This window comes from Nomascus leucogenys, chromosome 18 (genome assembly GCF_006542625.1).
Source record: "Nomascus leucogenys isolate Asia chromosome 18, Asia_NLE_v1, whole genome shotgun sequence".
Lineage (NCBI taxonomy): Eukaryota > Metazoa > Chordata > Mammalia > Primates > Hylobatidae > Nomascus > Nomascus leucogenys.
Window position 1 is genome coordinate 25,460,180 of NC_044398.1, and position 12,832 is coordinate 25,473,011.

At 60.1% G+C, this 12,832-nt stretch overlaps 2 protein-coding genes across 2 annotated transcripts; one reads left to right on the top strand and one right to left on the bottom strand.

Moving 5' to 3' along the window:
• Nucleotides 1–680: 680 nt before the first annotated feature.
• Nucleotides 681–4,690, bottom strand: ZNF503 (zinc finger protein 503). The gene is made up of 2 exons (XM_012502896.2): nt 3,932–4,690; nt 681–3,202 (listed from the first exon to the last, which is right to left on the bottom strand). Exons 1-2 carry the CDS (start codon nt 4,226–4,228, stop codon nt 1,571–1,573), a joined length of 1,929 nt encoding a protein of 642 aa, XP_012358350.2. The 5' UTR covers nt 4,229–4,690; the 3' UTR covers nt 681–1,570.
• Nucleotides 4,691–6,577: 1,887 nt separating this feature from the next.
• On the top strand, nt 6,578–11,845 carry LOC100589523 (putative uncharacterized protein encoded by ZNF503-AS2). Its single transcript, XM_003271287.3, has 2 exons — nt 6,578–6,880; nt 10,101–11,845. The coding sequence occupies exons 1-2, from the start codon at nt 6,624–6,626 to the stop codon at nt 10,378–10,380; spliced, it is 537 nt and encodes a 178-aa protein (XP_003271335.1). The 5' UTR covers nt 6,578–6,623; the 3' UTR covers nt 10,381–11,845.
• Nucleotides 11,846–12,832: the final 987 nt, after the last annotated feature.

Genomic DNA, 12,832 nt, shown 5'->3' on the forward strand with positions numbered 1-12,832 from the left:
GGGAGGAAGGAGCCGGCGGGTGGGGGTGGGGGTGAGGGCGAGGGTTGGGGGGAGCGTTTAGAAGGCCCTGGGAAGCCAGAAGAAAAGAGGACGCACTCTCCCCTAGGGACCAGAGGGTCCCTGCGTACTCTCTACAGGCCCGGGACACAGGTTCCCCAAGCGTCGCTCCGCCTCCCAGTCTATTCGCCTTGCCTGCCGCGGGCAGGGGAGGCTTGGAAGCCAACGCAGGGGCAGCGCGCTGCCCCACGTCCCCGAAGCCCCGGCCCAGGCCCAGCTGGCGAGTCTCGGCCTGCTCCACTCTGCACAAAACGAAACCCAAACGCCCAAAAAGCTCAGGAGGGAAATTTAACAAAAACCCTGTCCCCCGCCACACACCCCCTTTCACTTTTAACAAGCCAGCTGCCAAGAGAAAATTGAAATAAAAACGAAATGATAGCTAGCGGAGGACACTATCTTTCCAAATGGTGAAATATCCTCTAAAAATATGTTCCCCAAGGCCAACTTCGCGGCTGGTCGCCCCTTCCGACGCCTTTGCCTCCCAGAAAATCACAACAAAGGGATCAGAAATTCGGCCACGGTCCCGGGAAGAAGGAGTAGCAGTGAGGCCCCGGAACCCACTGCGGCCGAAACTGCCATGCTCTCTTTAACCAAAATAAAAAAGATAAGAAGAAGTAAAACCCTTTAATACATCAAATATACGGAATTTTAATCTTTAAAGCGATACATTGTCTATTATTTTAGTACATGACGTAAACCTTGTCCCCTTCTCAGCGGGTGGACTTAAAAATTAAAAATAGTTAAGTGTTCCTTTTAAAGAACAAAATAAGGCAAATGAGGTTTTGGAATAGAATTTTTTCTTTTTCTTTTTGTTGTTTTCTTCCAGAATACATACAAAAAAATACCCATTCTCTTCGATGGTATACACCTTAAAAATAATTGCAATTTGAAATCAGAGCTGACAAATTGTGACTTTTTTTCATTTTTTGTAACAAACATGCATGTAAATTTGTGTTTCAATCAGACATTAAATAACGTACAATACAATCATAGCAATTTTAAAGTAACATTAAAGAGAAGACCTCTAGTTCTGTGGCTGTTTTGCTTTTATTTATAATCTACAAGGGATTGGAGGGTTTGTTTTCCACATTTTTACCCTCAAGTTTTAAATTTTTTCCCTCCTCTTTACCTACAGAGCTCAAACTAAATAATGCACTTTTGAACCACGGGTCCGCTTGGAGCTAACATAAATAAATACCAGTGTGCACCGACGCAGTCCTCAGATGAACACTTTCTCAATTATTTTTTCCTTTTTTCTATAAAAAGTCAAATGGTATTTTTTCAACTTTTATAAAGTTTGGGTGGGGAGGTGAGAGTGGGGAGAAGGGGAGTGTCCCACTGGGTCTCGGTCGCTGCTGTCGGGTAGATAGATACGGTATATATTTCTTTCCTTTCGTGGCCCGAGTCCTCCCCACGCGCGGGTGTCAGCAACCTGGGCCGTGATCCCGCCCCTCCCTGGGCTCCTCCCCTCCCCCAGCTCCTTCCTCTCCCTCGCTCGCCCTCCCGGCCGCCCTCACTGATATCCCAGCGCCGAGGCGGTGGTCAGTCTCTGTCCGTAGAGGGCGTAGGGGGAGTAGTAGGGTCCGGTGGCGGCGGGCACCGGCACGGGGGCGCCAGGCGTGGGAAGCGGGCTCTTGGAATAGGGGTGGTAGCGGCTGCTGAGTCCCAGCGCGTGGTGGGGGCTGCGCAGCGCCAGCGTCCCAGGGCTGCCTGGTGCGCCCGAGGTGGGGATGTGCATGTGGCAAGCCATGGCGGCCGCGGCGGCGCTGGCCAGAGATGACGAGCTGGGGTAGCCCGACAGCAGTTTGTCTGTCCCGGGGAATGCAGTATGGGTCCGCAAGTGGCTCAGCAGCTCTTCGGACGTGGCGAAGCGCTTGTCGCACGGCCCGTTGGCCGACACCCAGTTGCAGATGTGGGGGAGTGGGTCGTTAGGGAGCATAAAGCCGTAGGGGTAGAGGGGGTGGCCGGCCAGGGAGGGCGGTGTGGCACCAGCAGCCGCGGCGGCCGTTAGCGAGGAGTGCACACCGTGCAGCGGGTGCGTGGGGTACACCAGCGGGTATCCGGACTTCAGCGCCGCGGCCGCAGCGGCCGGATCATGAGCGCAAGAAGCGCTGGCGGCCGCCGCCCCTGCCAGGTGGCTAGCGCAATGGTAGCTGAGGCAGTACGGGTCCCGGCACAAACTGGCTGTCATCACGGACGGCGGAGACGCTCCGGCCAAGGGGCTGGAGCCGGCCGGCTTACTGCAGCCCAGAGACCCGGCCGCGGCCGCCGCCAGCTGCGCCCCCACCAGGCTGCCCGGCTTGGTGGGGTCAAGTGCCACGCCGTGTGGCAGGAACTGGGGCGGGTAGCCGGCGTAGGCACCGGCCAGGCTGCCTGGGTAGGTCATGCCCGCGGGAGGCAGAGGGAACACTGTCTGGCCCGGCTTGTAGGGTGACACGGGAGCCACCAGCCCAGAGCCCAGCACTGAAGAGGAGGTGGGCGCGCTGGGGCCGGAGCCGGAGCTGGAGCCCGATGAACCGCCGCAGTCCGAGCCCAGAGCCTTGCCTCCCGGGCCCCCATCCGGATGCTGGTTCACATCCACATTAATCCCGCCGCCGCAGCTAATCCGGCCGTGTGCCAGCCCCGTGGGTCCCCCTTCGGCCGAGGCGCCCCCGGTGCCCTTGCCGCCGCCGCCCACGTCGGTGTCTTTCTTGTCGTCCTTGCCCTCCGGGGCACCCCCGGCCGAGGAGAGCATACCTCCCGGCGAGCAGGCCGAGGCGCTGGAGCTCGGGCTGCCTGTCCTGGGCGTGAATGGCTGGCAGGTGGCGCTCGGTACCCGGAATCCCGACTTCTCCGACGAAACACCCCCGCCGCCGCCCCCGCCACCGCCACCGCCACCGCCTCCACCGCCGCCTCCCGGCTCCTTCTTATCCGAGCCAGGTTTGGAGTACGGCTTGAAACTCGACTTGTCTTCCACGCCGATGTCGCTCAGCTTCAGGGGGCCCGATTTGGTGTCCTTGTCGCCCGCAGCGCCGCCACCGGCACCGCCCGCGCCGCCCCCGTTGGAGGCAACCGAGGAGAGTTTGGAGGAGGGCGAGGGGTCGGGCTTCCCGATCTGCGAACATGTTTGCGCCAACAGCGCCAGCGGGCTCTTCTTGGCATCGAGCTGCGGGGTCAGACGATGGGGGGGGGGTCACACAGAGAAAGAAGTGGAAACCCTTTAGAATCCTGGCTTCTGAGGTTTAAATGCCTCTCCGCAACAGCCCACGAAGATCCTCCCAGCCCTGAGGCGTAATTCTAGGCGGCACCCCCTCTTCAACACCCACTCACAAACATTCTCGCCCTTGGGAAAGGCAGCAGATTGCTCCCCCCGCCCAACCACCACTCCCAGCAGCATCTTTCCTGCCCTGTCTGAGCGCTAACTAGATTTTTAAAAAGCAAAATGTTTTGGTTTTCGGTTCCTAGACCCAGAACTGTACCCCCTCCCCACAAACACTCCTTAATTCTTCAGAGTAAGGGCTCGGGCGGCTGGCGCCTCAGAGGCTGTGTGCACACACTGGCTTCTGGGGCTCCGAAGGACGGCGACTTTGGAACCGTATTTCAGACCTCCGCCTGCCTTAGGTGCCGAGTGAAGGGGCCTGGGTCGGGGTAGGGGCTTTCATATCAAAAGGAGAAACAAGTATTGGCAGCCTTGCTCCCTAGCATTCACGCCCCATTCCACTTCCTCCCCCTTTTCCGCCCTAGTTTTGAGGTACGAAAGCAGTAGCCTCTTCCCCCATTCGGGAGCTGAATCACTCCGACCCCCCCCACCTCCGCCCAGATCCCGAGAAAAAGAAAGCCCTAGGGTGGCAGCCAGGGTAGTGGTCCCAGTGCGATCCAGAGAGAGGGTCCTTACCTCGATGGGGCTGACGGGCGTGGAAGGCAGGGGCTGCAGGTACTCGGGGTGCAAAATGTGGCCAGTTCGTGCCGTCAGCATCTTCAGCACCTTGATTGGCAGGCGGTTGGCCTGGCGCAGGGGGTCAGAGGGGGGCACGGCGTGCACAAAAGGCTTGGTGCTGCCGGCCGGGGACGAGCCTGGGCCGGGGCCGGAGCTATTTCCAGAGAGCGCGCTGGTCCAGGCAGGGTCTGCACCGCCGCCGCCGCCGCTGTGCTTACTGCTTCTTAGGGCAGAAAGCGAGGGCGCTGTGCTCATGACCCACCCGCGCGCATGGGAGCAGCGGGGGGGAGGGCTCCGGGAGGCGCGGGGCGGGCTCGGGGCTGCGCGCTCGCCCGGGGAGCAGGAGCAGCGGGAGGAGGAGGAGCTGGCGCGGCAGCCACGGGCGCCCAGCGCGCCTTCTAGGCGCCTGGAGCCAGACGCGAGTAATCCTGGGTGGCCCGCAGCGGAGCCGTGGCCGGGCTAGAGGAGCCGGCTGGACTGCGGGACTGCCGGGCGGCTCGCGGTGTCCGCCTCGGGCTGCTCCCCTGCGCTGCGTTTTCGCGGCCCCGCGCCGGCGCTGCGCTCTGCGATGTGAGCCGCTGCGTGTCCAGCCGGGGCTCTGGCGAGGAAACTCACTTCAAAAGCAGCTGCACCAAGGGGGAGATTAAAGCCTTTGCCGCCTTCCAATCAAATGGGAGCCCGAGGTGATTGGAGGGTCAAGGGGATGTGACGCGTCCCGCGCCGCCGCCGCCGCCAGGACTCTCAGAGCTGGTTTTAATGGGCAGCTCCCTCTTCACCGCCTCCCTGTGTGTCCCCTCCCTCGATTTCGCTCCGAGGACGAGATGGACATTTATTCTACGTTTGCCATCCGCCGCCTCCCTCTTTTTTCCTCCTCGTCGTTCTTCCTTCCCCCAGCTCGAAAATAAACTGAAACCTTCTTTTGGAGGCGGGTGCGCGTGAGGAATAGACTGCGGGGGTGTCCAGAAAGAGCACCGGTGGGAGTGTGGACACCGGACTGTCAACTCCAGGGGCGAAGGGAACCTGCACACCCAGTGTTTTTTCCTTCGCAGTAATCGAGATCCCGCGCGGCGCAGCGCAGCCACCAGGGTAAGAAGGCAAGGTGGGGAGCCGGAGCTGGAAGAAGCCTGCCCGCCCGCTCTGATTTCCTCAGATTCCGCGGCGGAGAAACCAGAAGCTAGATGGGCAGTCGCAGCGGCGGCGGCTCAACACCGCGAGGAGCGCTGGGCTCTCCGCCCTTCCCGGCCACGTGACGCCCGGGGACGCGTAGATTGGGGCAGCAGCGGGGGTCACATGTTTCCTCTGTTTCACACTCAGTCTCTCCCCCCAACCCCCCATTCTTACTCTCCCCTTCCACCCTCTTTTCCTCCCTCCCCCACTTCTTTGGGCATCTCCACCCCTCCATCAATTGTCAATGTTCCTCGACCGCAATCAATCAGTTATTTGTCAGCTCTTGTCAATCCTCCCGTGATTTATGTCAGCTTTTGTTGCTGATTACAAGGCGGGTGCGACTTGAAGGGAAAAAGAGAGAGGGAGAGAGAGACGGAGAGGAAGGAGGAGATCGAGAGGGAACTGGAGGAGGGGAAAAGAGGAGCGGCCTCTTGGGGTGGGGGTGGGGTGTGGTGGGGGCTCTAAGAAAAAGAATGAAAGAGAGCAAAGAGGCGCACGGTGTCAGGAAAATGAATAGCGAGAGTAAAGTGCGCAGGTGCGCCCAGGGCGCCGAGAGGGGCGCGCAGGCCTGGAGTGTGCGCCTGCCCACTCGGTGTCGGAGAGACGCCCTTCCACCTCTGGGGGCTTCGGTCTGTTGGGGTCGCGGAGTTCGGGCGCGGCTCCCGGTACCCAAGACCAGCGGCGGCAATGTCTAACACGGGAGATTTCCCGCCACCCCACCCCGCCGCCGCGAGTCCCCGCGGGGCGTGTAGCGTGCGGAGGTCAGGCTGCCACCCTCCGTAGTTCCCTAACCCCAAACTCGGAGACTTCTAAGAGCCACACCACCAAGGAACCTCGAGTCCTGGAGGTCAATGGTGGGGTAAACCTCGCCTCAATTCTTTGACCCCCTCGGGTCGTAAGCAGGGCTGAGAGGCTACGAAGAAGAGGCCTGGCCATGGGTGTATGGGGGAAGAAACATCTCAGGCTCACTCAAGCCCCCTCCCCGACCTTCTCCCACCTGCCGCCATTCCCGCAGGCTGGGGAGCCAGGGTCACTCGGGGCTGCTCTCTCAAATTTATTGGAACGCCGAGTCGGAACGACCTGCGCTGGGAGAGCCGAGGGAAGGAGCGAGAGAGGGAGGGGGCGGCTGCCTGTGGGAACGCGGGTTTTTCCAGGGAAGCGGAGCGAGACTGCAGCGTTCCCCTCGATTTGCACCGTCACTCGGGTTGTTTGGGAAGAAAAGGGGAGGCGCTGTGCGTGCCACCGGGTACCTGGACCTGGGTGCCCAGTGTGTATGCATGCCTGTGGCGCTGCGTGAGTTATCGGGACTCTGATAGCGTCCGGAGCGGGTTCGAGGGTCTCCTCCAGAAACTCGCAGAAATTAGAGGGGGTGGGTGGGGAGGAGGACACACCCCCTTCCTCGGAACGACTTGGAAGACTTTGAATCTCCCCTCCTCCGCTTTTCCGCCCCGGCTCTTCTTTTGTTGTCAAGTCCTTTTGATAAATGGTGGGCCTGGGAGCTCTGGGAGTCGGGAGCCAGTCTGTGCCCGCGTGGGGGGCGGGGGCCGAGCCTGGAGACCCGGTTTCGACCGGCGCGCACCTGGGGCTGAGCCGGGTGCGCGCGGGGGTCGGGTCTGGAACCTGCCCTCTGCGTGCTCGCCCTCTCCTCTTGGCCCATCTCACTCCCCTCCCCCACCTCACTCCCCTCCCCCGCTTCTTTCTCTGTCTCCTACTCCGCACGGGTACCGAGAAGTTTCCGGGGTGAGTTTTAGAATTTGCTCCTAGGCATTCTTTTTCTGCGTTTGGATTCTATTCCTTGATTCTTTGGGTGGGTAAACTTTATGAGATGGTAACTTGACTGAAAGCTCATTTGGAGAGAAGAGGGGACTGAGGCGGTGTGTGCTTGGGGCTGGTGTTTGTCAGTGTATGTGTAAGAGCACACCTGCATTCAAGGGGGTTTGTAGTGTCCGTGCGACATCTGAGGAAGGTGAGTCGGCGAGCGGGTGGCGAGGCCCCACGCTGAGGGAGGCGGTTGTCTGGTCTCCAGGGAGCGAGTCCCAGGTGCGCGTTTCGGGGGGCAGGACAGTCCTACGCTGTCTCTGCGGGGCAGCGCGTCTGTGAAGCACTCTTATCCTTCGGGTGTGTCCATGTGTGCCTGGTCATTGAGTGCGCGGCCGTCTAGGTGTCGACCCAACCAATGGTAGTGCTCCTAACGCCGCGAGCCCACCTTTGGGCCGCTATCGCCGCGGCCTCCCCGCGAGGCCCGGGCACTGAAATTCTGGGGGCTGCGGCAGGGCTGCGGGTGACGCAGCCAAGGGCGTCCCTCCCCAGCCTCCAGACTCAGCTCTTCCCCCTCTCCTCTAATTCCAGCAGCTTATTACGCCGGCGGCTCAGGGGAGGCAGCCTCAGCACCTGAAGCCTGGGGGAGCCGTGGAGTGGCTCCCGCGTCCCCCGGTGTGGCCGCACACGCTCGTGGGGCTGCGCTGTGCTGCGTGGGTGCGGATCGTGGCCAGCGTGCGTTAGCTTTTCTCAAAACTCCACTCCGAGGGTCCGAGCGCATGGGGGCGCCTGGGGGCCTGCGCGCCCGGGGCTTTTGGGAGGCGCCAGCGTCCGAGCCTGCGCACCTCGCGCAGGAGGCCAAACTCCCGAAGGCCGCGCGGGCCCAGGGGTGGGGGCCATTAATTACTCTGCGCCAGGCCTAAAGCCTCCAACCCCTAGCAGCAGTTGGCGTGGATGTCCTGCGGATTTTATTTGCACACAATGGAAATAATTTGTTTTCTCTAAAAAAGGAGTGGGCAAGGCAGATATTGGAGGAGAGGGTGGGAGGAAGAGAAGGAAGGGGAAAGAGCTGAGGAAAAAAGTTTGAAAATGCCTTGAACTGTTCACTGTCGAGATGGCTAATCAGTATTGAGGCTGGAGGGCAGGCGGGCCGCCTTTCACCGCCGCTTCCCTTTCATCTCGGGCTCGGCGGAGGCGCTCAATTAAAAGCCTATCAGTTTGTAAGTAAATCAACGCCTATCAGAGTTGTCACATCAAACAAAACGATTATTATTGCAGCCCGCCTCCCCTATTAATCTCCCTCGAAGATAATCCGCCTGACAGGTCAGGCCCGGCAAGCTGGAAAGCCTGGCCCAGAGCACCCAAAGAGTCCCGGACTGGCGCGCACCCCCGGGGGCCTCCCCACCCCAGTCCTGCCCCGCCTCGCGGTCCTTGGGAGCGGGGAGAGAAAGCGCGCGCGGAGGCCTCTGCACCCAGGTCCGCCCCACCCGACTGGAAGCAAGGCCCAGATTCGCGGGGCCAGTAGGGGACAGTTCCCGTGTGGCCCTCGCCGCTGCTCGGGGCAGGGGAGAAGCCTGGCGTGCAGGATCCGCGGCCCGGCCTTGTCCCGGGTTCTCGCCACGGCCTGCGCTCTCCTCGGCGCGCCTCTCCTGGCTCTCATTTCTTTTCTTCCTCCCTTCTTTTTATTTTCTCTCCCGCGTCTTTCTGGGCTCCCCCATCCCTTTCCTTCATTTCCTTTTCCCTTTTCTTACTTGCCAGGGAGTATTTCCCATTCTGGCTCCCTCTTCTCGGTGTGCCGTATAAACCTTTCGTGCGCAGCTACACTGCCTGGAGTAGGACGTTCTCAAGGCCCGGGTTAGTTCTCCCGCGGCAGGGTTGCCCCAGGAGTGTGCAGTTCCCAGAAACTCATGGCAAAGTCCTCTATAATCTCTTTCCGAGCAGGGGCTCTGAGAAGCTCTGCGCCTGTTTAAGGGTTGGGTGGGTTTGGAGGGGTAAAGAGGAAGAAGAGGGAGAGAGACTGGTGGACAGTTGTCCTATTCTGGAATTAGTATTTGGCCTTGGAATTTCACAGCTGCAACGTTGCCGACCTCGCTGTTGGCGTTGCCCGGGCTTTTCAAATATGTAGATAAGACTCACGGGGGCATCCGGGCCTTAGTAGTGACTGTGTGTGTGTGTGTGTGTGTGTGTGGGTAGGTGGGTGCCTGATATAAGTAAATACACCCAGATAACTGCCTCTGTGGCCTCAATTTAGTGTCCCAAGAGTTTGGGTGGGGCCTGGCTTCTAGAAGGCGCAAAAATCGTGGCCTTCTTCCCAGTGGCCTCCGGCTTCCTGCTTTGGGATGCCTCGGAATCGAGCCGGACCCGCCTTTTTCTGCGCTCTTCCTCCACATCTGTAGACCCAAACGGCCACTGCCGGAGCCAGGATTGAGGGGTAGCTGAAGTGTCTGTGAGAAAAGGGCTGCCCGGGGAAGCCCAGGCCTGCCACCTGATAGGTCGGGTTCAGTGCCCCGCGAAGGCTCTCCGCGCCAGTATCTCGGACGACCCCCAGAGCGCTGCAGTATTGGGCGTCAGGGCCGAGCCTCTCGCAGCAGTCACGCCGCAGTCCGAGGCCACAGACATCCAATAGAGCCCACTTCAACTTGCATGGTGCATGGGGTCCAGGACCGGGGGGCCCCCACACAGGGTTTCCGAAAGCCTCTCCATTTGTCTGCACTCTCCACCGCCGACCTTGTAGGAAATTTATTTCCATGCCCAGAAATATTGTTTGGACACAGTGGCTCAGTTATCTTCGCGCCTGCTTTTCTTAAATATATTTCACCTCTGCCACGAAGCAGATATTTAAAGATCTGTAGATACCGTAACCCTCAGCGATGCGGGACTCGCTCTGGTTATAGATCATATTCTCTGGGTGGTTATTTGGACATAAGTTCTATCTCCAGCCCAGATGACACCCAAGCGGGGGCTGTAAAGGACACTTGCTCTAGAATGTTTTCAACTGAAATATATGTCCACACACGGAGAATTTAAGAGTATTTTTATATTTCTTTCTAGATCTAAATATTCAGATGTGTTAATTACATGCCCTGGAAGCTGGAAGCGATCAGTGGTGTTCACACTGGACGTGGAGCTGTTTGTATAATTTTCATCTTCCTGCACTTACACATGACTCTCAGTCTAATAAATTCAACCTTGTCATTTTTAGAATCGACGGGATTTCTCTGGCTGTCGTTTGCGCTGCATTTATCCGAATAAATCCAGCTCGCAGGCATCCTGCAAGAAACGGCTCCCGGCTCGCGTGTACGCCGACACCTCGGCTCAACGCGGGACTCGAGGTGGCTTCTAGTGCCCGGGTGGCTGCAAGTCTGGCCTCCGAGGGAGGCTGGACAAGCGGCGCCCCCAGGTCGAGCGGCCTCTCGCTGCCTGGCAGTGCCTTGCAGCCCCCACCTCTGCCGGTGCTTCGGGAACCCGCCTGGCCAGGTTAGCCCGCGGTGAAAAATGAAAGCAAATTCCCCAACAGAGGTAGCCGGAACTTTCCTCGACGAAGGCTCCCTCCTGCGCCTGTGTCTCGGAGAACCCCCAGAGCGCTGCAAGTTAGCAAGAGAGATTCGATGGCGGCTCTGGAAGGCGCGCGAAGGGTGGGGCGGGGGGGGCAAAGAGGCCACTGGGTGATCCAGCCTGGCCCGCGGTGAAACGCTAGAGAAGGCGCCTCGCCTTCCTTATTGCAATGCAACTCCTCGGCCCCAGACGGTAAAAATAGTTTCCAAGCTGCCGCGGACGCCCAGGATGTGTTTGCAGAGATCAAACTGGGGAGGAGGCAGCTTTGTAAAAGTTGCAGAAAGATTAGCCGAGAAGCGTCCGCCCGGCGGGGCTCAAGAAAGCTTGGGGACAGCTCCACGTTCCTTGGGGCGGAATGGCCCGAGAATTGGCCTGGGTAACCCCCTGCCCACTTCTCTGTCCTCACTTCGAGCCAGCGCTTAAATAACTTCCTGCCGCCTGCCCTGCAAAGTTCCCGGCGCGGCGCCGGCGAGGCCAGGACACAGCAAAGACTAGCAAAACCCCGCCGCGGCGCGCTCGGCGTCAGCCCTGAGAGGCTGCGCGGGGTGGGAGGACCAGTGTGGTTTCCGCTCCCACTCGGCTGCCCAGGCCCTCAAGACCGATTCCCCAACTCCTGGGAGTGGGTGCTTCCCTCTGGGAGCCGAGATCTTGCGGGGCCAGCGAGGGCGCAAAGTGCGCGCGCTAGCCCGCGCGGGGGCGGCCGCGCGTCTCTCCGCGGGGCCTGTCGCCAGGCCGGCCGCGGCGGGTGAGTGATGAGGGCAGAGAAGGGCGCCCATAAATCGCGGGTGTCAGGGCGAAAAACTCTCTTTATTGTCTGCGTGATGGATGGGCCCGGGGACGAGACACCAAATACTTCGTATCGCCTTTAAATGGGAACACATTTTCCGCGGCCATAATTCATGTTTTTTAAATAGAAAGTTTGAAATGCTGCCTATATTTCACCAGCCCTGACATATTTATGAATCGCTCCCTGCATGCAAATATCATTATTTAAAGCGCCGGGGAGAGCGCGGGGGAGGGGAGGAGGCGCGGTTCCCGGGGCGTGGGGGTGGTGAACCGGGGAAATGTCGGTGGAGGGGGGCCATCTCCCTAAAGGGCAGAGGGTGAGGTGCGGGGAATAGCCGTATCCGGAAACCGAGCGTGTCCCGGGGCTTCTCTCCCGCCGCCGGACGCCGCACGGCCGCCCTGGGACGTTTTTCGAGGCTTGGGACCTAAGACAGGCCCCCGGACCCTGCTGGGAAACCAGGGGGCGTTTTTTGTCCCTCTCTGAGGCCATTATCCAAGCTGAAACCACGTTTTATAAGAAAAAAGTTTTTTTTTTTTTAAAAAAAACAACAAATTTAACAAACACAAATAATAATAATAACCCAACATGTTTCGCGTTCTTTGCCACTGCATCGATTTTATTGATTTTCATTCTGCAAACCTGGGAATGTGCGCGCTCGGGAGGGGAGGCTGTCAAAACCCAGTCACCGCGGGGACTGGGTGGGGGACAATTCCCCGACGCCGCGGCCTGGACCCGCCCCCACCCAAACGGCGCACCACCTCCCACGCACCACGGAGCCTGCGCAAGCTGTGGGGCCATAAAGGAACCGGCCCCCAATCTCCGGGGGCTTCAGTCCCGCCCCTCTCTCTCCCCAGTGCCCTGCAGCGCTCCCGACGTCCGTGTCTGCCCTCCCCAAGCCCCCACTGTCAATACAATCGCTGTAAAAAAAAAAAAATCTTTTTAGAGCCAGGCACGTGCCGTCGGCCTCTCCCCTGCCCGCCTGGCCCAGGAGGCGCCCATACCTGCGCCCTCACTTGCCGAGACTTTACCTGTGCAGTCCCCCGCGGCGCCTGCAGCCGCGCAGGTAACCGAGAAATGGAAGGGAGGGCTGGGGAGTGAGAGGGACAGAGAGCACCGCCCGACACAGCCAGAAGCGCGGACCCGGGGCCTCCTCTCTGGACCGGTGCTGGGGCCCTGGCAGAACCAGCTCCGGGAGCCGAATTGAGCCAGGAAGAGTGGGCCGAGGGAGGGGCGAGGGGAACAGGCCTCTGGAGGGAGGGGCGGGCCCGGCGGCACTTCCGCTGGGGGTGGGGCTGCGGGCTGACGCGCCGGTCCCGCCCCTTCGCCGCGCGGGCCCGCCCGCTCCAGGCCAGGCTCCGCCCCCACCGCCTCGGAGCTGGATCTCAGCCCACGGCCCCCCCGCATCGCTCCCCCAACCCCGGAGGCCTCAGGCTGAACCGGGTTTCGCGGGAGGGCAGAGGGCGGCTCCCTTTTCCTCACCTGGGGGTACTCTCTTTTTAAGTCATAGGAACAGAAGCATCTGCGGACTAGGATCCCAGGCCCAAACTTGCACGTGAGATTTGTTGAAACTTAGGTCATTTGGTACTCCTGAC